The 23,595-nt window shown below is 46.5% G+C and overlaps 1 protein-coding gene across 1 annotated transcript in view; it reads right to left on the reverse strand.

The window, feature by feature from the left end:
* The window catches only part of rims2b (regulating synaptic membrane exocytosis 2b), a gene marked incomplete at both ends in the record, with an annotated part of 270,766 nt that overhangs the window by 38,306 nt on the left and 208,865 nt on the right, over window positions 1-23,595 (reverse strand). The window contains 1 exon segment of the mRNA XM_084311974.1: window positions 20,440-20,654. Within this exon segment, the coding sequence (XP_084168100.1) occupies window positions 20,440-20,654 (215 nt within the window).

Below are 23,595 nucleotides of genomic sequence, written 5' to 3' on the forward strand. Positions count from 1 at the left end.
TTCTAATTAGATCACTACACTGGCGTTTTGAGAGAAATAGGATTCTGTTGTGGGGTATGTGGTATTATATTAACGTTGCGAGGGGACGGCCCGCGCGGCGGAACGGGTCGTTGGGAACGTTTTTATGGGATCATGGGAGCAGCTAAGCTAATGCTACTTAGCCGCGCTAACGGCTGAAGCGGTCGCCGGATGTGACGTCGTAAGCGCGCGCTAGGTTGAAGCTAACGAAGCTAATATGCTAAGCTAACATGCTAAGCTAGCTGTGCTGACGTCATGGCATGACGGGGCTCTCGGAATGTCTCGCGAGGGGGCGTCCATTTTAAGTAGGGGCTCCGAGCGTCCATCTTGGGAGGGTACCGAGCGTCCATCTTGGTAGGGGTGGCGAGCGTCCATTGTTAAGGGGAAGGTGGAGTTTATTGGGATTACGGTAGGGGGCAGAAGTGTACAGGATGAATATGTTTGGATTCTGCTCACAGAACGTTTTCATTGTACACTCTCTCTCCCCCTCTCTTATCTTGCTCCCTTTCTCTTTCTCCCCCTCTCTCTCTCTCTTTCTCTTTCTCTCTCTCCCTCTCACCTCCCTCCCTCTCTCTTTCTCTCTCTCTCTTCCTCTTTCTCTCTCTCTCTCTCTCTCTCCCTCTCCCTCTCAACCTCCCTCCCTCTCTCTTTCTCTTTCTCTTTCTCTCTCCCCCTCTCTCTCCCCCTCTCTCTCCCCCTCTCTCTCTCTCTCTTTCTCTCTCTCTCTTATTCTCTCTTTCTCTCTCTCTCTTTCTCTTTCTCTTTCTCTCTCTCTCTCTCGCCTCCCCTCCCTCTCTCTCTCTTCCTCTTTCACCCCCCCCCTCTCTTTCTTTCCTTCTCTCACCCTCCCTCTCCCTTTCGCCCCTCTCCCTCTCACCTCCCCCCTCTTTCTCTCTCCCTCTCTCTCTCTCTTACCCCCCCTCTCGCTCGCTCCCCTCATTTCAACACCGCCTCTCTTCCATGTACTTCCCCCCCCTCGGCCCCCCCGAAACGCTTTCACTTTCTCTCCTAGTTTGGGGCCTGTATATAGAGTTTTTTATGGGTTTCAAACGCGGTGTAGTGCTGGGTATATTGTTTATTGCTGTTTACTGTAAGGTTTCAAAGGCGGTAGGCTGAGTTTGGGACTTATTATGCGTATGTTGTTCCATGTTCAGTTTTATTGTTGTTTTTAGGGAATTTCTAGTGCTGGCAGTGGTATTGCCTGCGTTGGCGCTACGCTTTGTTCGACAAGTCATTTACTCTTTTATACAATTCAATACAAGACACTGCAATCAAGACATCGAGGAGATAGTAAAAAAAAAAGCTAAATATTCAAATGACAAACTTTGCATGCAATCACACTGAAATGTATAGGCTACCATGTCAACCTGAACGCTTTGTTCGTACTTCTTTCCTTACATTTGGACGGGCCCCGGCTGGGGCTCAGTACCAGTTCATGTTGGTGGGCCGTAAGTTGGAGCATAATTACTCTACTCGGCTACGCCTGCGATGGGGGTGTGGGTAGACAGTTCATCGTGGCTCACTGTCTGCCTCCACGCTTTGTGCGCTGTGTGTGACTCGTCGGTGCTCGCTGTCACACTGCGCACATTTTTCATTTTACCAGGGGTACGGGGACTGCTAAACGTCGTGGCGGGGGTGGGCTCGCTGTCTGCCACCGCGCGTTAACGGGGTGCGCTAAGCGTGCACTTGTCAAAGGCTCGCTGCCACACTACGCGCGTCGAATTATATTGTGTGTGGATATTTGGGTGACTGGTTACGGTGGTTGAGTGTGGTTGTGAGTGAAATGATCTTTGATTATCCTTGAGTAGGGGGCCCAGGGGTGTCGCATTCCAGGTTCGAAACTGGGGGTGGTGCCGTGGGCCACAGGACGTGTTGGCCAGTGGAGTCTCGTTGGTCGGCAGGATTTCAATATGGGGATGGTGTCGCCGCCTGTGGTTATGAATGGGTTGTGTGACACTGTTCTAAATGCACGGGGACTTCAGTGACATAAGGCACTGAAAATTGATTTCTGTTCCCGTGAGAAGAGCGTTATGATAACACCTAAATTACAATGTTAGGTGTTACGGGGGATATATAATAACTGTGTGAGAGATTGTGAATGGAAAATATGTGTGTTACTGATATGTGTAATGTACTATGAGCGAAATACATACTAGGCTTTCACGGACAGGAATAAATATAGTTACACATACACATAGTCATTTGCAGATTAGAGTAAAAGTGAGATTATTCACCTAAATTACAATGTCCGATACAGATGTTTAGAAATGATAGGCTGTAAATAACGACTTTCTGATTGACCACCGTCTCAGGAAACAGCTGATGGAAAATAAGTTCCCCGGAGTGGTATTAAGGAGGATCTTGACAACAGGATTGAGAATCTGGGTTTCCAATGGAGACAACTGGGAAAAAGATTAAGGCGGTGTCATTGATAAATCAAAAACGAAAATTGCACAAATGCTCTCATATGATCATAGTCTAGGAGATGCCCGACATTCCATGCTTAAAGACAAATGATGGATTGTGAATGGCAAATGTCACTGATAATTAAGTGTATTTTTTGCTTCTCTCTTTTCACAGCTGCTCCAGGACGGATGGCCGGCGCTGACAATTCCGAACCCCAACAGGGAAATCGAAGAGACTGTTGACAGTCAGGGGGTATAGTATCACAAGACCGAGATTATCAATTCCTGTTTACACCAATATAAAAGTGTGAGTGAAATTAACTCAAGTTTGGTAAAAATAGTTTGAATACAGGGAAACTTGCTTTCCAAACGGTGACGTTACGAGTGATTGTAGGAAAGGTGAGAATGGAAAATACACAGATAGGAGCAACCGGAGGGTTAGATGCACTGACCATAGAAAGGGTAGACAATCTGTCTATTTCAACGACTGGAGATGTCACAATAAAAGTGACGAAGAGATGGCCAAAGATATTCAGGCCATTACAGAACCTTGTAGTTAAAGGAGGCCGGTGTAGAATGCGTACCCAAATCAAGATAATGCCGATAACCTCTGCAGACATTACATTGACCGAATTGGACGTTGACTTGATTGACTGGAATTTGATCGACTCCCCTTTAGTGTCCAGTGAGACGGAGGGACTGGAAATAATGTCTTTTACTCCGCCACAGGGAGTCGTTGCAGCAAGCGACCCAGAGACAGCTGTATTCCAAGCTGAAGTGTCCGTTGCAGATGACTGCCAGTTACAGACGTGCCTCCCTCTCGAAGATCACCTAGCCGAGGCTAGACGGGTAGTGGACTATCTCCAAGGCCTACTCCAGCCCACACAGCCCGGAGGGGAGACAGGTTCCAATCGCCTCTCTCCCTCTCCCTCTGGAGAACCAGATGGCCAGAGACAGGCCCAGTTGGGGCCACAACCAGTGCCGGAACAACAACAAACCCCGATAAGACCACCCACGAGGTGGCAACCACGAGGAAATGGTGTAGGCAAAGGCAGGTATCCGATTGGCTACCGTGTGCGGCAGGTGCACTGTTGGACGTGTGGGACCCTCGGACACATTGCTCGGAACTGTGCAGAGCAGGACCATATATCCCCAACAGGGCGTGTTTGTGCAGGAACAGGTGGCGGGCCCCTCCCAACCACGGGCCCCTCTCAAGGAACTGTGACTGGACCAAATAGGTACGTGGCTTTCTCCTCCGAACAGGCTCCAGGGAACCATGGCGATGATGGCACACCACCAGGACGTGTTCTGGGCCCGATGACCCCAGGGTCATCCGGTCACAGGCAACTGACCCACCGGGTCCCACAGCCCGGGGGAGACCGCCAGTGTTGTTGGGGCTGTGGAGTGAAAGGTCATTTTCAAAGGTCATGTCTGCAGAGGCCACCGGCAGAATAAAAATATATGCAACTGACTAGGGTAGAGGTGGGATATATTGAATGATAAAATATGCTCCTAATTAGATTAGAATAAAAAGTGAATAGAGGTGTTAGGTGATTAGATTATGAATGAAAGTTACTAAAAACGAATGTATGGGTGACTGACAAATGCATGAACTAATCAGACTAACAAGAGGTCAAATTATGTTAAACAGTTAATCGATATTAGACAGTGTGATGATGTGACACTGCGGCAGCTAGTGATCAGTAAATTATCCATGCTTGGTCAACATTCAGATTGATCAAGAGGTGGACTGCATGATTAAGAAATTGAAAAGACTCATAGTTGTTTCTAGTATTTTATAGTATTGATAGAAGCATATTAACAGTTATGAGCAATAGGATAGGTGTTTGTTTACTTTTATTTTTACTTCTCTTTTCTAGTGTGATATGAGCAATTCCTGACTTAGGCCGGGGGTGTACATTTCGTTTATTCATTTGATTTCCCTTTTTATTTCTTAGTTAAAAATGAGCTAGAAAGCTCACGAGTTTGGTTTATTTTTTCATTTATTGATTTGGCAGCGTTTTCTTTGTGTTTTGTTTTCTGTTTTCTTTCTTTCTGTGTGTTTTTTCTTAGGATACCTGGCAAGCTGGGAGTGATCTCGACACATCAGGACGGGGTAGTATATGTCTGTAAAATGGACTGGGAACAGAGTGAAGGAACATGAGCTAGTTATGGATTTTTGTTCTCCGCCCATTGAATACCCAGTTTTAGCGGCTGGGGGTGTGTCGTGGTTGGTGATAGTGTTGGGAAGCATGATTCTCTGTACATTAATGAAGCTCAATAGATTTGGTCGCTATTGGCCAAATTAGTCTTGTGTAGGGTGTGAACATGTGCAATTGATGATTGGCTTGTGAGGTGAAAGATGTGTGTTTAAGGCGGACTGTGATTGTTGCCATACACACAGGTTACTGGGAGAATGGATGTCAGTGCTGTCCGGTCCGGGATGCAGCTGTCCGAAACCAGAGGAAGACGGTAACGATGTTTTCATGTGTATTTCACATCGAGAGGTGGAGAGTATACTGTTTTGACAGCATAATATAATGAGAGCCATGTGAATTTTTCAGAATTTTGAAATTTAATGATCTAGAAGCCATGAAATATATAGATAAATGATTTGGAAAAGAAAGTTGTCAAAAGCTCAGACCAGTAAAGAGAGTCTGAGGGATGGAAAATTATGGATTCTCAATCAATTGTTGTGGTAGAAGTGATCCCCACTGTCCCCCGAAGCGATGTATTCACTGCAGGATACGGATGGGAGAGGACACTGGCTAGTGTCCACCCAGCGGCTCCATGGGGAACCACAACACTGCGGAGAACCAGGAGACGCCTACATCTCGGGTCGGGAGAGTCTTGGCCAACGCAGTGACCGAGTCTTGAGGCTTCAGAGGGAAACGACAGACAACCAACGAGGAGACAGGCAGCTAGGCCTCAGCAACAACTCCGGCTGTCAACAGAAGCAAGGCCTCAACTATTGACCAGGGGGTCAACAAGCGAAGGGGGGGAGCTGCTATCGCCCCTATCGACGACCAGAAGGAGGGGAGGAGACACAAACCTCTTCCACTGATCCGAGGGTCAACCAGCGAAGGGGTCGAGCAGCCAGCAACGACCTCCCCATCGCTGTGAAGAATAGAAGATACTACAGCAGGGGGCTCTACCCCCTAAGAGAGGATCTCCACGAGTCAAGATGTGCTTGACAGAAGATGGGGTGTAATTAGAAAGGCAATTTGCTTTCTGAGTTGCACCCAGCAGTCGTGATACTGCACCAGCTCTGAGCAATAAAGAGGAGACAGGGTCAAATCTAGAAAACATGGACCCCCCTCCTCAAATGCTCTATTGATCTTGGTACGAGAACAAGTATTAAAGACTGCACATGATCACAAAAACTGAAATGGCTAATTTGAATTTTAGGATCTGAGTGTGACAAATCAGATATATATCTTATCCTAATATGATTTAAAATGTCTTAAGTGTTATCTAGATAGTAGTGTGTAGAGATTGATATCTATGTTTGACATATTAAGGATAGGTAAACTATCCGAGTGGGGAACTGTAGTAAATTCCCAAACATAGACTCATGATTAACTAATGTGTGGAAATATTTAGGCCTCAAAACAATAAGAAATATGAATGTGTGTATGTTTACTTAGACGTGATTGCCATTGTAGGCCACACGGGTCGATTCACACATGAAGTGAGTGGTCAAATTTCTAGCTACGACAGGCACCCAAGGGCCGTCTGCTATGGCCTGGGACAATGGGCTCTGTAAAGATCAAAACAAAAGACAAAAGGTCACATAGACATGTTATCTAGCTGGAGTATCCTGTCACACACACAGACACACACACACACTCACACACACACATTTTCGAATACACATCCACACACACACACTCACACACACAGAGACACACACAGAGACACACACAGAGACACACACTCACACACACATAGTCACACACACACACACCCACACATTCACACACACACACACACACACTCACACAGAAGATCTCCAAACTAACTATTTCCTGGTATATTGTTAAAATAGTAATTTGAATCATTGAAGTAAGTTAAAATATAATTAGGTTTGGTCATACCTAAATGTCTACAATTAGTTAATGTGTCTGTGCTATTTTCATTTAGACTCAATATGATTAATTGGTTGTTCTATATGGTATTGAAATGTATTCTATTAAGCTAACAGAATGATTAGATTTGTTAGATATATGTTCTGAAAGTCAAACAGACTTAGTAATAAAGAAATATATCTGTGTTTAGGTAATCAATATAAACTTTGATTCATCAAAGTATTAACAAGTCAGGTAATGTTTAAGTAAAAATATAAGGAAAATATTCTCTGTTAGTAATGTGAAAAGGGTTTGGCCTATAAGCCAAACCCCTATTTTCAAATGCCAGCTTAAGCAGTCCTGTGATTGGAGGAATTAATGTGATGATGTCATCAACTCGGAGACACTGGCCTGGGCTATAAGATGGGTGTGTGATGTGGGGAGAGGGACTCAGGAGGAAACAACACAAGAACACTCTGAAACAACCAAACCCACAAGGACAAGACCTCTCTCACCATCTCCACCATCAACCCCAAGGAGGCCAAGGCAGAACGAGAACAAAAGGACTTTTTGGAGGGAAAACCAACTTCTTTGTTTTGTCAGCCAAGACAACACAAAGACCAGCAACAACTTATCAATTATCATTCTTTATACTGTAATATTAGGCTGGTTGTATCATCTTACGGCATAGTGTTTGTGATCAACAACCATAGCATCTTCTTATTGTAATTTGTATACATTCTTAAACTTTGATTAAACAACTGTTAAACTATCTTTCCTCCTAAATTCCTTCTGCCTTTCGGCCTGCTCAGTCAGTTTTGAAGAGAAGTGATCCCAGCTTTAAGGTATTTAATCACAACGCAGAGTACTAAGGCAACCCGGTTCTGAAGCAGAGCAGAACCGAAACAGCTTGGGAATCCACTTCAATAGTTTTCGGGACCCCTGATTCATTATGCTGTGGAGGGTTATGTTGTGGCCCAAATGGACATACGATCTACCAGATGACAATCAAATAATTGGAATATTCTTTTTGGAATTTCACCGGCCACAGGTAAGAGCAATTTAACATCAATTTCAGCTTGATCGTGCTGAATCTTTTATTGTAGCGTGTATAGGGACGAAATGCCAATGGATTAAGTATAATATGCATCGCAGCCTATTACTAGCCTCCCAGGAATTACCCTAAACCGCTCTAAAACCATACTTATATTCACCACGGTATAAAACGAGAATGTATGGATGGAAAAAATATTTCTTTTAAATTTTTCACATCTTGAACGATAGATACTCGATGCCAAATATATTATTGCATCCATAGCTATAATATATATATATAGTTATAGCCCTGCAAACAAGGTGAGCAACTCCATAGGTTTAATGCGTTGGCAGCACATAGTCATATCCCGTTCCCAACATGGCGGTCAATGAGTTAACAGAATATCATTACACCTGTGGCCTAGATTAGCTGCTTCTTCACACTGAAGCCTGATGTGGAATAATGAAATACCCGTCTATAATGTCTCTTTCAGCAAAAAGAAAACATGTCAGAATAATCAAAAGGACATGCTGATTCATAAATGCATATGAGTTGTTCTGTTTGAAAAGAATGAATGATTCTCTGTCCTGTGTATTTCCTACACACATACGCACATGCACACACACACAGCATCAGTGCCATAACAGCCTTGTGTTACTAAGCAGCATGTTTACTGTCCAATCATCCAGAGGGAGGTCACCTCGCTCTCTACAAGCCTCTACCAGACAATCTTGCCAAGATGGCCACTATAAACGGGCTATTCAAACACGGCTGCTCCTTCAGACCGCTCACAGTGTGAACAAGCCAAAGCTGAAGATGATGACCGACAAGAACAAGAAGCAACTGAATTTGTATTCAGTTTTATTCATTTGAATATCCTGAATCAGCATGTCTTCAACTGTTTCATCCAGGGATACAAGCTTATTCTCTGACTCATAAAACAGCCTTATTTTAAGACAGGAAACCAGTGCAGTGTACTATAGACCTGTTCGCTGTATACAAACATACCGTGTTCGAGCCAATACAGAAAAAATACAGAATACTTTTATATGAAATGCTTTTTTCTGTTCTGCTCATGAGAGTGTGCTAGATAAAAAATAAAATAGATAAGTACAAAATAGAAGTAAAAAGTACGTAACAAGTGTAAACAAAAGTGTTCAAAGCAAAAGTGTTCAATATACATATATACAATATACAATACAGAGTAGAAAAAAATTTGTAACTGAGTTACAATACAATATAATGTATTGTACTAAAGTGAGATAGTACTATAGTGAGACAGTAGTGTAGTGTACTATAGTGAGAGTAAACAGTGTAGTGTACTATAGTAAGACAGTAAATGCATGTAGTATAGCCTACTAGTTTAGACAGTAAACAGTGTAGTGTACTGTAGTAAGACAGTAAACAGTGTACTCGTGTAAGACAGTAAACAGTGTAGTGTACTGTAGTAAGACAGTAAATGCATGTAGTATAGCCAGGGCCGCCTGGGAGAAATGCGAGGCCCTGTGCGAGATTTTTTATTTTTTTTATCTCTTATCTTATTTGTTTTTTCTTGTTGTTACTATACATCTTTTATATATTTTATTATATTTTTTTTCAATTTTATTTTTTAATTTTATTTTTTCATCCTTTCCTTGTACAGTGTCATTGAGTCTGAGAAAGGCGCTTCTCTCTTAAAATTCAATCTATTATTATTATTATTAAACGCGAGGTTAAAAAAAAATTCATACAGTCAACATATTCTTAAATAATAGCGCTGCCCGAGGCTGGGCATGATACAGTCAACATATAGCAAGAGAGAGAGAGAGAGAGCGAGAGAGAGCTCCCGTTCTACAGTCAATGTAACTGAGGGGTACAATTCCCTGACTGTATTGATAAGTATGGTATCATTAAACCACTACCGCTTTATGTACTTTAACTTCTGGCCATACAGTACACGATATCTAAATATGATGAACACTTTCCCACAATGAAATCGGGTCCACACAAAGGTAATAATCAAATATTTAATATATAGCAAAAGGTACATATAATAGTTACTATTACATTTATGATTTGAATGCACTTGTAAGGCAAATGAGTACTCGTAGGCAAATCAACACTGAATGTCCAATCTCTGGTTACGCAGGAAGCAAGTATACAACCTGGCTCTTAGGGAATTAGATCTATGGTACTCTTAATGATATAGCAGGATAATTCTGGAAGCCGGTAGGGGGGGTAGGAGAGCCGTCGGCAGTATCCCGTCTGGTCAACGATGTCTAGGGAGACTTCAGGTACAGAAGACAGTGCATTAGAATCTTGATCCACAGATGAATACACCTTGGCTCTCTTGTAGGCTGTAGCTGTAGCTGTAGCTCCACAGTGAAGAAGAAGCGAGGCGACCTCAGTCTGGTCTGAGCGCCGTCTCACCTTGACTCCTCTCGGGGTAAATCCAACACTCACCGGTGTTGGCGATTATCCGCTCCACAAATCAAAGTACCAAAGCAAATATATATTCCATGCCGCATAGGGCTCAGCAGTCGTCGGGTAGGTAATCCAATGTACAGGTCCACTCGGTCCTCGCCTAGAACTCCTCGGATGAAAGCACCACGTGTGGTCTGCCCAACCTGGTTAAGACTCTAGATAACACGAGGAAGCGATGGGGATGCTGCTCACTTTAGAACTCTAACCGCACGATGCACCATACATAATAGACTATTATTACTTAATAGAAATACGGTGCCAAACTCTGACAATTCAGCTATTAATTTGCACGAGGTCTCAATGCTATTCTAAGGCCAAACAGGCCATACTACACCGCACGCGGTATCGTGGGGTGAGGCTTCACATTCTGTTACTTAGTTGGGTAGAAGGGTAAAGGACTAAGGGTCTTCTACATTTACTTGCGCCATATTTATATGCACGGTGAACAAATAGTGCCACTCTCCTTTCGGTAGCCGTATTCCTGCGCAGAGCCGGGGCTAGTAGAGACATGTCTCGTCGGTACCATTGAACTTGGCTCCAAGGGGCTTGTCTCCTGGCACCAGGTCCTTGTCCAATAAGAGAATGAACTATTATGGGCTATAGTAGACTAAAGGGATATTCCGTGTATATGTACAAGGAATATACAAGGGATATCAAACGATATACAAATACTATTCAATATATATCCATAAATAAATATATATATTCGGTTTAATCTGATCCTTCACAACAGCCGCCCCCTAATTAGTCCCACCTAATTAGCTAAGCAGAGACAGATTAACCGCACTGTCCACTACTCAATGTCCGCTGTAAGGTCAGTCAGTTCACAAAGTCATGGGGTCATGGTCGTCATCGATAGTATCGGGGAGCCTTGGCAGTTCTATTAGCCTCGCCACGGGTCGGGTGTAAGTCCGCCCTTGGACGAGCACTTCAGCTGCTCGGACCTTTCCATCGGCACCGGTGATCACTTTGCTTACGCGGCCAGCCGGCCACATAGCTCGGGGTAGTGACTGGTCGATAATCATGACGACTGTTCCTTCTGTCAAATTGTCTCTCTCTTTCACCCATTTCTGGCGGGTCTGTAGAGACGGTAGGTAGTGGAGTAGGAAGCTGTTCCAAAACTTGTCAGCCAGTACTTTACCTCCACATTCTTCGGCCGTTCGTTTCTTCAGGCCTGTACATTGTCTGGGGTAGCGCGGGGTCCAGCCGCCCCATCAAGAGTGTGTTGGGGGTGACTGGGTCGACATCTGCTACATCACTTGAGACGTAACCGAGGGGCTTTGAGTTCAATACTCCCTCGATCTCCGTGAGGACTGTCATTAAGACTTCTTCCGCCACGGTCTGGGCCCCAAGCACGGCGTACAGGGCTGTCTTTATAGAACGTACTTCTCGTTCCCAAGTTCCACCGAAGTGAGGTGCGTTCGGGGGATTAAACTGGAAGTCAATCTGGGATGGAGCGAGGTGGGTCTTAAGTTCTGGGCCCATAGCTTGGAAGCTCTCTCTCAGCTCTCTTTCTCCGCCTTTGAAGTTTGTCCCGTGATCAGACAACAATGTAGACGGTTTTCCTTTCCGTGATGTGAATCTTCGGAAGGCCATAAGGAATGAGTCTGTGCTCATGGTTGGGAGGAGTTCGATATGTATCGCTCTGGTGGTCATGCATTTGAATACAATACCCCACCGCTTCTCGGTTCCTCTTCCTCTCTTTATATACAGCGGGCCGAAACAGTCCATACCGGTGGAGTGAAAGGGCTTGTCGCCGAGTCGGAGGCGACAGGGAGGTAGGTCAGCCATCCGGGGTATACTGGGCTGGGCTCGCCACTTACGACAGTCTAGACAGGTTCGCTGGAAGCGCCGCACTGCTTCTCTCCCTTGCAGTATCCAATAACGACGTCTGATCTCCGCGAAGACTCTCTCTGCCCCTGCGTGGTGCACATCCTCGTCGTATTTCTTTATGATCAGCTCTGTGACCTTGTGTCGGCTGTTCAGGACTATCGGGTACTTGACGTCATCCGGTAAGTCTGGGGCTCTCCGCAGACGACCACCCACTCTGATGAGATTATGGGCGTCGCTCTCGGGGGCTAGGTGGAGCAGTCTGCTGTCTGATGGGACGGGCTTTGCTCCCTGTAGACAGGCTAGCTCATCGGGGAACGAGTCTCTCTGGGCTCGTTGTAGTAGAAGAAGTTCTGCTTCTTCGTAGTCAGCTGCTGAAATGTCAGTCGTGGGCTGAACCTCTGGGTGGTGCCACAGAAATGTCTTTAGCTGCGCACTCTGTAGGGTGAGGCAATCGTCTAGATCGGGGTCTGTGGGGACGAGTGTGTGTGTCAACCCACAGAACATAGATTTCTTGTTCTCTGCCTCCTCTTTACTCGCCTCCCGTGGGGTGGGTGTAGGCCACTCTTCTTCGGGGAGCTTGAGAAACTCTGGTCCGTCACTGTAGAGGTTGTGACGGGTGAGGTCATCCAGGGACATTCCCCGGGTGATGACGTCAGCTGGGTTGTGTTTGGTGTCCACATACCTCCAGCTCGCTACTTCTGTTAACTCTTGAATCTCGGTGATTCTGACTCCCACGAAGACCTTGTATCTGCACGAATCAGACCGGATCCATGTGAGTACGGTCGTGGAGTCTGACCACAAGATTGTTCTTTGCACCGGGATGGTGAGTTCACGTTGGATTAACGTGGCGAGCTGCGCTCCTGCTAGGGCTGCGCAGAGCTCTAGACGTGGGATAGATTGTTGCTTTCGTGGGGCTATTCTTGAGCGAGCCAGGATGAAAGCAGTATGTATTTCTCCTCCCTCCTCTCGGGCACGCAAGTAGGCCACCGAACCGTAGGCTACTTCGGAGGCGTCGCTGAATACGTGCAGGTCGATCTTGCATGTCTCTGGCCTCACTGTGGGTGGGAAGTAGCTGCGGCGTATATTAACACCTGGGAGTGAGCGGAGTTCCGTCTCCCACTCTCTCCATGTGGATGCAAGGTGTTCGGGTATGGGATCGTCCCAGCCCTGGTCCTTGTCCCATAGCGCTCTTACAATCATCTTTGCCCTGGTGGTGTAAGGTAGAATACATCCCAACGGGTCATATTGTCTGGCGAGTGTTCTGTATACACTCCGTCTGGTGGTCGGTATTGCCGTCGACCTTCCCTGCTCCTTGGTCAGGGGTTTGTGTCTATAATGGAGCGAGTCTGTTTTGAAGCGCCAGACTAGTCCTAGTGTCATTTCTTGGGCTTCTCCTGGGATGGTCGCCATCCAGGTGTCGCTGCTCGCTGCCTTGTCCTCGGGGGAGAGGCTGCGCAATACTGGGGGGTCGCTGCTGGCCCGCTGCCGGAGATCAAAGCCGTCTTTGATCAGGGAGGCGCGGAGCAGCGCACGACGTCGCCAGTCAATTTTCTTTATGTGTCCCGCTGTGATTCGCTTGTTAATCTCAGCGCGGTACACAGCCTCTTGAGTGGGGTCTTTGGCTAGGCGCCGCTCTGTGTTCAATAGATACCGCTCCGTCGCCTCTTTTGTGGCGTGAAAGGTGGGCATTCCCTCTCGCCTCAGGAGTGGAGTTGCGTATCTCATCACTCCGTTGACTGTGACTCTCTTTGTCCCTTGCTCGAGGAGGGTTATGGCGTAAATATCTTCCTTAGAACGAATGTCTTTCTTTTCGTTCTTAAAGGGCATTGTCTCTAGTGTCCATAGCCTCTCGACATGCTGCAGGAGTGTGGTGTCTCCTTCTGTCGCTCTGGAGTGGAGGCAGCTAGTGGCTGCTGTTCGGTTAAGAGACTTGGCGAGGGGGCCTTGTAATGTCGATCCTAGGCGGGTCTCGACTGCTGCAGGGCAACCTCTGGGTCCTGTATGGACCCGGTCTATCGGGACTATGAGGTCTGCATGGTCGGAGCCTATCAGCAGGGTCGGGGTGGCACCGTCTATGAGCGGGATAGGGAGTTGACGCAGGTGCACATATTTATCCATCAGCTTGGCGATGGGGTAGGTGTACTGCGATAGTCCTATTTCTTGGCTGGTGAAAGCATTAGTAATCCTATACCGTCTCTCGGGCTGCCCGCTTGCTGCGATAGTGAAGGAGACATTCTCGCCCTTTATCGTCTTTAGATCTCTTCTTATTGTCCGAATCGTCATCTGGTTCTCGCTCCCCCGCAGCCCCAGCTGGGCCGCAGCGGACGCGAGGAGAAGGGTCTTCTCTGACCCGTCGTCAAGGACGGCGTAAGTGTCCATGACCTTATCTTGGTAACTCAGTGTTACGCGGACCACCTTTAAGAGCACCTGGGCGCCGCTGCTGCTAGCGGGGTCAATGTACATAACGCTTGCCTTTGTGCTGCTGGATGGTGCAGGCTTTCTTCTGTTACTGTCGTGTAGGACATCTAGGTGGGCTCCGTCACACCGACTACACCTCTTCTTGAGGCGGCACTCGGCTGCCATGTGACTGCGGTAACAGCGCCTGTTGGACTTTATCCAGTGACTCACTTCTTCAGCGGTCATCTTCTTGAACAGGTCACATTGTGACAACCAGTGTTCCTTTTCGCAGTACGGGCACACCATCTTCCACTTCTCTTTCATCGAGGGGGTACTGTGGTTCTTGCTGCTCGGTACTGATTCTGATTGGTGCATGACAGTCACCGATCTTCGGCCATTGTTTGCTCTCCTAGGTCCCTCTCTGGAGCTTGGTGTGCTCCGCACGAACGTATCCAGCCGTAGGCTGCTGACTTCTCTCGCCAGGAAGTCGGCTAGGTCTAGGAGGGATGGCTCGGGACCGTTAGGATCACGGTGGTCTCTTTGCCGCCTGAAGCGCTCCTGTCGGGCGGGCGGCAGCTTCTCTAAAATCCTCTCGACGTTCGAGTTTGCGTATAGTTCGTGCATACCCTTTTCTCGTTGCGCCCCCAGCATCCCTACCAGGGATTGTACTTTGATAGACAGGTCGTCTAGTGAGCGATTGTCTGTTGCTGGGGGTAGGCGGTCAATATGCCTTATCTCTTGTATTACGTAATCCCATATACGTCCATATCTTTGGTCTAGTGCTGCTAGAGCCGCTGTGTATGGGGTAGTAGAGGTGGCATAGGCCAGCGCTATGTTGTGCGCTCTGGGCACTTTCAGGTGCTTCAATAGGATAGCATACTTGTGGCGTTCATCAGCTACATCCACCATCATTGTCTCTAAGCACATCCGTAGCTCCGTGTACTGTGCTCGGTTCTCATGGGTGAAGTCTGGAAACGTCGGTGTGCCAATGTATGACGCCGTGGATGGCTGGCACATCGGTGAGCGTTGGAAGAGAGGCCTCCTGGGCGAGTCTCCTCTTACGCCTCTCGGTGGGCTGGTACCGGCAGGGTACCATGGCCCGCTGGTCCAGGTACTATTCCTCGGGACTGGTCGTGCGTCATGCTCACCCGTGAATAGAGTCGGGGGTCTGTAGCGCAGAGCCGCGGGGGTATAGCCTGGGCTGTACTGGACCTCCTGGTCCTGTGGAGTAATGTGCTGCTGTCGGGCTTGACTCTCCTCTTCTCCCTCTTCTTCCTCTGCCAGGTCTTCTAGATCCTGTAGTCATCTATTTAGCCTCTCCGCGGTGTCCGCCGTTCCTTCCTTGTAGCTGGGTCTCACTTGGACCGGTCGGGGAAGGAGTTCGGAGGGGGGTGTAGGCTCTCTCTGGTGGTCGGGCTCAGGGTCGCTTAATCGGTTAGGGGAGGGTGCCCTTGACCCGTGTCTTGACGAGGCCCTGGAACCCCTTGTGGAGGGAGGGGGTGTTGCCCTGGTGATCAGCTGCTCCATTATCTGCGCTTGTAGTCTGTCGCGCTCGGCTTGTAGTCTGTCGCGCTCGGCTTCGCGCTGGATGAGAGCGATGTCGCGCTCTGTTTCTCTTTGGGCACCGGCAGCGGCGTGCTGGGCTTCGGCGGCGGCGCGCTGGGCTTCGGCGTGGTCTCTTACCATATTCTCTTCCGTCTGAAGGCGTCTCAGCTCCAGACGTACGCGCTCTTCTTCGCTCCGTTGCTGCGCTTGGAGGCGTTCTCTTTCAATGGTAGAATGTTCGCGCTCGCTAAGCGTCTGTGCTTGGAGTCGATCGCGTTCACCCTGAAGTCGATCGCGTTCGGTAGAGGCTGCTAGGGTGGCGAGGAACGCCTGTGCCAGCATCCTCTCCGCCTCGCTGGGGGAAGCCGCTGGTTGAGGTGAGCCGCTCCTGGCAGTACCCGTTGGGGATGCGTTCCCCTGCGGGGAGTCCTGGAGCTCTATCTCCTCGGCGCTCTCCTCATCTTGTTCCGTGCAGAGTTCCATCTCTGGAGGGTTGTCTTCCTCCCGGAGCTCTTGGGGGACTACTTCTTCGGTCTTGGCGGGGGGTAAAGTCGTGTCAGTTCCCTCCTGGTCCCCACCGTGAGCTTGGTCAGTTACATTAGAACCCACTAGGGCCTCTATGGTCGGGGTATCCTGGTTGATAGGGTCGGACATAATTTTACTTTCTACTTTTACCGCGTTTACCGTTTGTAGAAGGCTAGGTAGTATACTGGCAGCGTAATCCTCTAAGTACTGAGGTGGCTGTCGTCTACGCTGCGGGCGTTCTACTTTAGGAGGACCGTTTCATGGAGTGTTCATCATAGGCCATTTCAATATTAATACCACTATATTAATATTACACTAATTACCATCCGGCTCGAAGGACCAATTGTAACTGAGGGGTACAATTCCCTGACTGTATTGATAAGTATGGTATCATTAAACCACTACCGCTTTATGTACTTTAACTTCTGGCCATACAGTACACGATATCTAAATATGATGAACACTTTCCCACAATGAAATCGGGTCCACACAAAGGTAATAATCAAATATTTAATATATAGCAAAAGGTACATATAATAGTTACTATTACATTTATGCACTTGTAAGGCAAATGAGTACTCGTAGGCAAATCAACACTGAATGTCCAATCTCTGGTTACGCAGGAAGCAAGTATACAACCTGGCTCTTAGGGAATTAGATCTATGGTACTCTTAATGATATAGCAGGATAATTCTGGAAGTAGGCCGGTAGGGGGGGTAGGAGAGCCGTCGGCAGTATCCCGTCTGGTCAACGATGTCTAGGGAGACTTCAGGTACAGAAGACAGTGCAGTAGAATCTTGATCCACAGATGAATACACCTTGGCTCTCTTGTAGGCTGTAGCTGTAGCTGTAGCTCCACAGTGAAGAAGAAGCGAGGCGACCTCAGTCTGGTCTGAGCGCCGTCTCACCTTGACTCCTCTCGGGGTAAATCCAACACTCCGCTCCACAAATCAAAGTACCAAAGCAAATATATATTCCATGCCGCATAGGGCTCAGCAGTCGTCGGGTAGGTAATCCAATGTACAGGTCCACTCGGTCCTCGCCTAGAACTCCTCGGATGAAAGCACCACGTGTGGTCTGCCCAACCTGGTTAAGACTCTAGATAACACGAGGAAGCGATGGGGATGCTGCTCACTTTAGAACTCTAACCGCACGATGCACCATACATAATAGACTATTATTACTTAATAGAAATACGGTGCCAAACTCTGACAATTCAGCTATTAATTCGCACGAGGTCTCAATGCTATTCTAAGGCCAAACAGGCCATACTACACCGCACGCGGTATCGTGGGGTGAGGCTTCACGTCCTGTTACTTAGTTGGGTAGAAGGGTAAAGGACTAAGGGTCTTCTACATTTACTTGCGCCATATTTATATGCACGGTGAACAAATAGTGCCACTCTCCTTTCGGTAGCCGTATTCCTACGCAGAGCCGGGGCTAGTAGAGACATGTCTCGTCGGTACCATTGAACTTGGCTCCAAGGGGCTTGTCTCCTGGCGCCAGGTCCTTGTCCAATAAGAGAATGAACTATTATGGGCTATAGTAGACTAAAGGGATATTCCGTGTATATGTACAAGGAATATACAAGGGATATCAAACGATATACAAATACTATTCAATATATATCCATAAATAAATATATATATTCGGTTTAATCTGATCCTTCACAACAGTCAATATACAGTGTTATCGCTTTGTAACACTGTACAAATTTCTCCACAACACACATGTACAAGTGGCAGTAATGCAGAAAATCCAGCAAGGGAAGAAGCAGTGTAGAAAACAGGTGGAGTGTTTGCCTAGCAATGGGAATGCTTTGGCTGTACTGTGTAGATAGAAGTACACACTCTAGTGTTGATGTCTTTGTTTACAAGGCTTCAGGTATGGTTGCTCTGCTACAACCACAGTAGAGCAGCTGTGTGCACATCCAACCTGTTTTAGGCCAGGTGCAGGATAAAACTAAATGTGACTGAAGGAAAAATTGCAATGAACTGACCGACACAATTGACAACTATAAGCAATGCAATGCTCAGAGAGAGAGAGAGAGAGAGAGAGAGAGAGTCTGTGATGATCCAGACAGAGAGAGTCTGTGGTCCAGAGAGAGAGAGATGAGTCTATGGTCCAGACAGAGAGAGAGAGAGAGAGAGAGAGAGAGAGAGAGAGAGAGAGATGGGTCTGTGGTCCAGACAGAGAGAGAGAGAGAGATAAGCAAGACAGCTAAGATGAGCCCCTAAAGGATATTCAACTTTTAATGGAAGAACAAAACAGAAGGAAAAGATAACTTCACAAAGGCAACATGAATATACATAGATCCAAAAGGACAAAGATCAACACTTAAATCCAAAGAGAAGAGGGTCTATACCAGAGAAAACAAAGTAGCAAGGAGCCAACGGCCGACATCAGCTAAATAGGCTAACTGCAAATAGAGTAGCCAGGTACTGACACCAGGTACACACCGTTAGCTACGACAGCTAGCCGGCCCGTTTGGCTCAATATAACGTTAGCTACGTTAGCTAGCCGGCCCGCTTTGGCTCAATATAACATTAGCTACGACAGCTAGCCGGCCCGTTTGGCTCAATATAACGTTAGCTACGTTAGCTAGCCGGCCCGCTTGGCTCAACATAACGTCTACGACAGCTAGCCGGCCCGCTAGCTCATAATAACGTTGGCTACGATAGTTAGCCAGCCCGCTAGCTCAACATAACATTAGCTACGATAGCTAGCCGGCCCGCTAGCTCAACATAAGGTTAGCTACGATAGCTAGCCGGCCCGCTGGTCCAACAGAACGTCAGCTACGATAGCTAGCCGGCCCGCTGGCTCCACATAACGTTAGCCAACATAACGTTAGCCACGATAGCTAGCCGGGCCGAGAGAGAGAGAGAGATATCTCCACGGCGGGAATAGAATAGAGTGCATTAAAAACTCACCAAACGTCCAAGAGGATGGAGACAACCGCGTGGAGTTGACGAAGTTCATCTGCCGAACGACCGTCCTCTTCATCTTGGCATAACAATGCTGCACGCGCTCTCTCTAGGTTAGCTAACGCTAGTTAGCCTTTAGCTAAGCTACTAGCCGACATGGCTATCCCGACTGAACCACACGTTAGCACTCGATATTATAACGTAGCTAAAGCTAACTAGCTGTCCCTGCCTTTAGCTAAGCCGACATGGCTAGCCTGACTGAACTTTCTAACATGCAACAACTTTCATCTTCAGTCCATCTGCCGAACGACCGTCCTCTTCGTCTTGGCTGGCATAACCTCCAATGCTGCACGCGCGAAATAGTCAGACGCAGCTGACGCACGCCGGCCGACTGTACACATGTAACCCCTCCCTTCGTTGAAACCAATAGTATGTCTGCTGCAGAGCCCCAGAGCTCCAATAGTGTATCTGCAGAGCCGCAGAGCCAGGAACAAGTCAGACACATTCTACAAACGTGTCTAATGTGAAATATATAAGCATATAAGCAAAATTAGATTTTAGGTCTGTGATGAAAAAGGGCCTTGCGGGAAGGGGGGCCTCGAAAAAAAATTAAAAATAAAAATAAAAAGATTTGTGCGAGGCCCCCCTTCCCGCGAGGCCCTGTGCGACCGCACTGCTCGCACACCCCCTGAGGCGGCCCTGAGTATAGCCTACTAGTTTAGACAGTAAACAGTGTAGTGTACTGTAGTAAGACAGTAAACAGTGTAGTGTACTGTAGTAAGACAGTAAACAGTGTAGTGTACTGTAGTAAGACAGAAAACAGTGTAGTGTACTGTAGTAAGACAGAAAACAGTGTACTATAGTAAGACAGAAAACAGTGTAGTGTACTGTAGTAAGACAGTAAACAGTGTAGTGTACTGTAGTAAGACAGAAAACAGTGTACTATAGTAAGACAGTAAACAGTGTAGTGTACTGTAGTAAGACAGTAAACAGTGTAGTGTACTGTAGTAAGACAGTAAACAGTGTAGTGTACTGTAGTAAGACAGTAAACAGTGTACTATAGTAAGACAGTAAACGGTGTACTATAGTAAGACAGTAAACAGTGTAGTGTACTGTAGTAAGACAGAAAACAGTGTACTATAGTAAGACAGTAAACAGTGTGGTGTACTCGTTTTAAGACAGTAAACAGTGTAGTGTACTGTAGTAAGACAGTAAACAGGACTCACCCTCTGGGTTGAGTTGAGAGGCACTCTGGCTCTTCTTGCCCAGGCCGACCATGCCCATCATTTTGGCACCGAAGCTGGAGCGTCTCTTCTTGTCGTCGTCATCGTCGTCATCGCGCCGCCCCAGAGAGCAGATCTCTCCGCCGACGCTGGAGGACTTGGTGATGGGAGCTCCAGCTGCGCTCGCCGCCCTGTGGTTCATTTTAGATGTAAACTTACTGTCAGTCAGACGCCCCGTGGAGAGGAGGACAACGCAGGACGCACAGGACAGGACAGGGTCCAGGGAGACAGGCCGAGGAGAGGACGGGACAGTAGGAGAGGAGAGGAGAGAAGAGGAGAGGAAGGGAGAGAAGGGGAGAGGAGAGAAGAGAAGAGAGGAGAGGAGAGAATGGGAGAGGAGAGGAGGAGAAACGGGGAGAGAAGGGAAGGAAATAGAAGAGAAGAGAAGAGAAGAGAAGAGAAGAGAAGAGGAGAGGAGAGGAGAGGAGAGGAGAGGAGAGGAGAGGAGAGGAGAGGAGAGGAGAGGAGAGGAGAGGAGAGGAGAGGAGAGGGAGGGACAGGGAGGGACAGGGAGGGGAGGGGAAAAGAGAGGAGAAGAGCGGAGAGGAGAGGAGGGGAGAGGAGAGAAAATAAGAGAGGAGTGGAGGGGGGAGACGAGATGAGAGAAGAGGAGACAAGAGGAGAGGAGTGGCGAGGAGAGGAGAGGAGAGGAGAGGAGAGGAGAGGAGAGGAGAGGAGAGGAGAGGAGAGGAGAGGAGATGGGAGGAAAGGAGAGGAGAGGAAAATGGGGCAGATGAAAGGAGAGGGGGGAGGAGAGAAGAGGATGGAACAAGAGGAAATAGGGGAGGAGATGAAATGGGGGGAGGAAAGAAGAGGAGAAGAAAGGAGAGGAAAGGAGAGGAGGAGGGGAGAAGAGAGGAGAGGAGAAAGGGACAAGGAGACACAGGGAAGGGAGAACAATGAGAGATAAAATAGGAGAGAAGGAGGGAGGGAGCGGGAGGACAGAAGGAGAGAGAGGGAGGGGGAACGGACAGGGAGAGAGGGACAGACTTGAGCTACAGGTCAAAGGCAGTAGTGTAGGCAGGCAGGGTGAAAGGTCACCAGGTCAGCATATCATTCTGTTTCACATTAGGAGTGAGGTGCGCTTCATTATGTCACCTCACATATGGATGGTGGTAGCAGCACAGCACTCACTCTCTTCCATCTCACTCAGAGATGTTTACCCAAGTCAAAGAAAAGTATACTTTCTGAAAGTATAACTTTAGTACACTTTTATGTATTCAGAAAGTATGCTAAAGTTGTGTTAAATTGAAACCACTTAAGTTGTACAGACCACCTCAAGACATTTCTTTCTAGTCATGCAGTTTTAAGTCTGCATCAATCTGGTTTCAGAGACAATCACAGTACTATTTCAGCCATTACATTAGTTACAAATAATATAGTATCTGCTACTTCTTCCACCACATGTGTTAAACTTTGATGCTGGAGGTTATATAATGTAGTTTATATAATAATTAGTGTTGTCAGGCGATTAAAAAAATGTATCTAATTAATTGCAGGATTTGTAATAAATTAATCTAATTAATCGCATTTTAATCGCATAACAATTTTAGGCCTGATATTCTATATTCTATAATCATATTTCAAATGGCATGTGTCCGAATGGCATAATTCAGTACTGTATCTACAAAACCTTCTGTTTAATCATCTTCCATTTATTAATTTGCTTAGATTTTTCAGGTCTGGTCAATTTTAGCATGGTGTTATTCACAGTCAAAGATAAAAAAAATTATGTATTTGATATTCTCATTTGGTTCATTACAATTTACTCAAGCCTAGTAACAGACACAGTATTTCTGACACTGGGAATACATTCCCTGAGATCCATAGATGTCCCTAGAATCAGATACCAAGAACATGCAAATGGACCATATAAAAAAAAAGTCTGTAAATGTGTATTCTACGTTTTTATGGAATGAATGAGATAAAGAAATATTATAATATTATATATATATATTATATATTATATTATTATATATATAATATTATAATATAATATAATATAATAATAATATAATATTATAATATACATTTTTTGTTAATTTTCATAACGCGATAATTTGCTGTGTAATTAATTCATCTAATTAACGCGATAATGTATATGATGATGTGAAGATTGGGCGGGTTTCAGCTGTCTGACTGTGGTGAGAAGCCTGAGTAGGAGTGGGTCTCAGGCAGCCAGAAGATGCAGAGCTATTTTAAAAGAGGTGCTAGATAAAGAAAATAGTTTTGCTTTGGAGGTAGGAGCTACTATCAAAGTTTGTTTAGGCAACTCATGTACAGTTTCTTCCCCTTCGGATGTATATTTTTTTATGATCTCTTTTTCTTACACAGTACTGTATATTTGTATGTCTTTTATGTCATAAATGTCTTGATGAATTGAAAATGGAGGACCCTTATGTAAACAAGACGAAAGTCTTTTTCTGGTCTGCATCCTCTTAGCAGTTGTTTGTATTGAGCCGTACTGTATTGTACCCATTCTGCAATCTGTTTTAAAAGTTTTCAATCAATCAATCAAACCAATCGGGTTGGGGGAGTGTGCAGAATAGTGAAAATATAAACCACTAGGGGGCAGCAAAATTACAGCAAAATGACCATGTGCTTAGCCTGTAGGTCCCCCTTTAGGACCCCCTGCTTTTCTTTATCATAAATCGATGAATAGAGACCGTATTAGATCCCCAATTATCATATCATGGGGTATCATTGGAAAGCCACACTCATTGGCTACAACCCTGTCCAAACATTTTCGAGATCGCCAAATGATTGACGGAGCTAGAGCCCCCGGAGGTCGGGGGTGGTAATGTGTACTTTGGCGCATGCCTCACATATCGGCATGTAACTCGAGAACCGCTGAACGGATTGTCACCTGAAAGGGCTATTGACAGGCAACAAATAGGGCTTTAATTCTATCTATATATTGTATTAAAAGAAATGCACACCCAAGCCGCTAGAGGTCGGCAAAGTGGCGCGTCGCAAATCGTCCTCATGAGGGCCCACATGTGGGCCTTGGATGTTAAGAGGTTCTGTTTTTTTTATACATTTTTTTTGTAGCCAAGAGTAAATTCCATAACCCTATCAAAACAGTAGTCAAAGTGTATA

The sequence above is a fragment of the Notolepis coatsorum genome (assembly GCF_963971535.1).
Source record: "Notolepis coatsorum genome assembly, chromosome: 4".
Lineage (NCBI taxonomy): Eukaryota > Metazoa > Chordata > Actinopteri > Aulopiformes > Paralepididae > Notolepis > Notolepis coatsorum.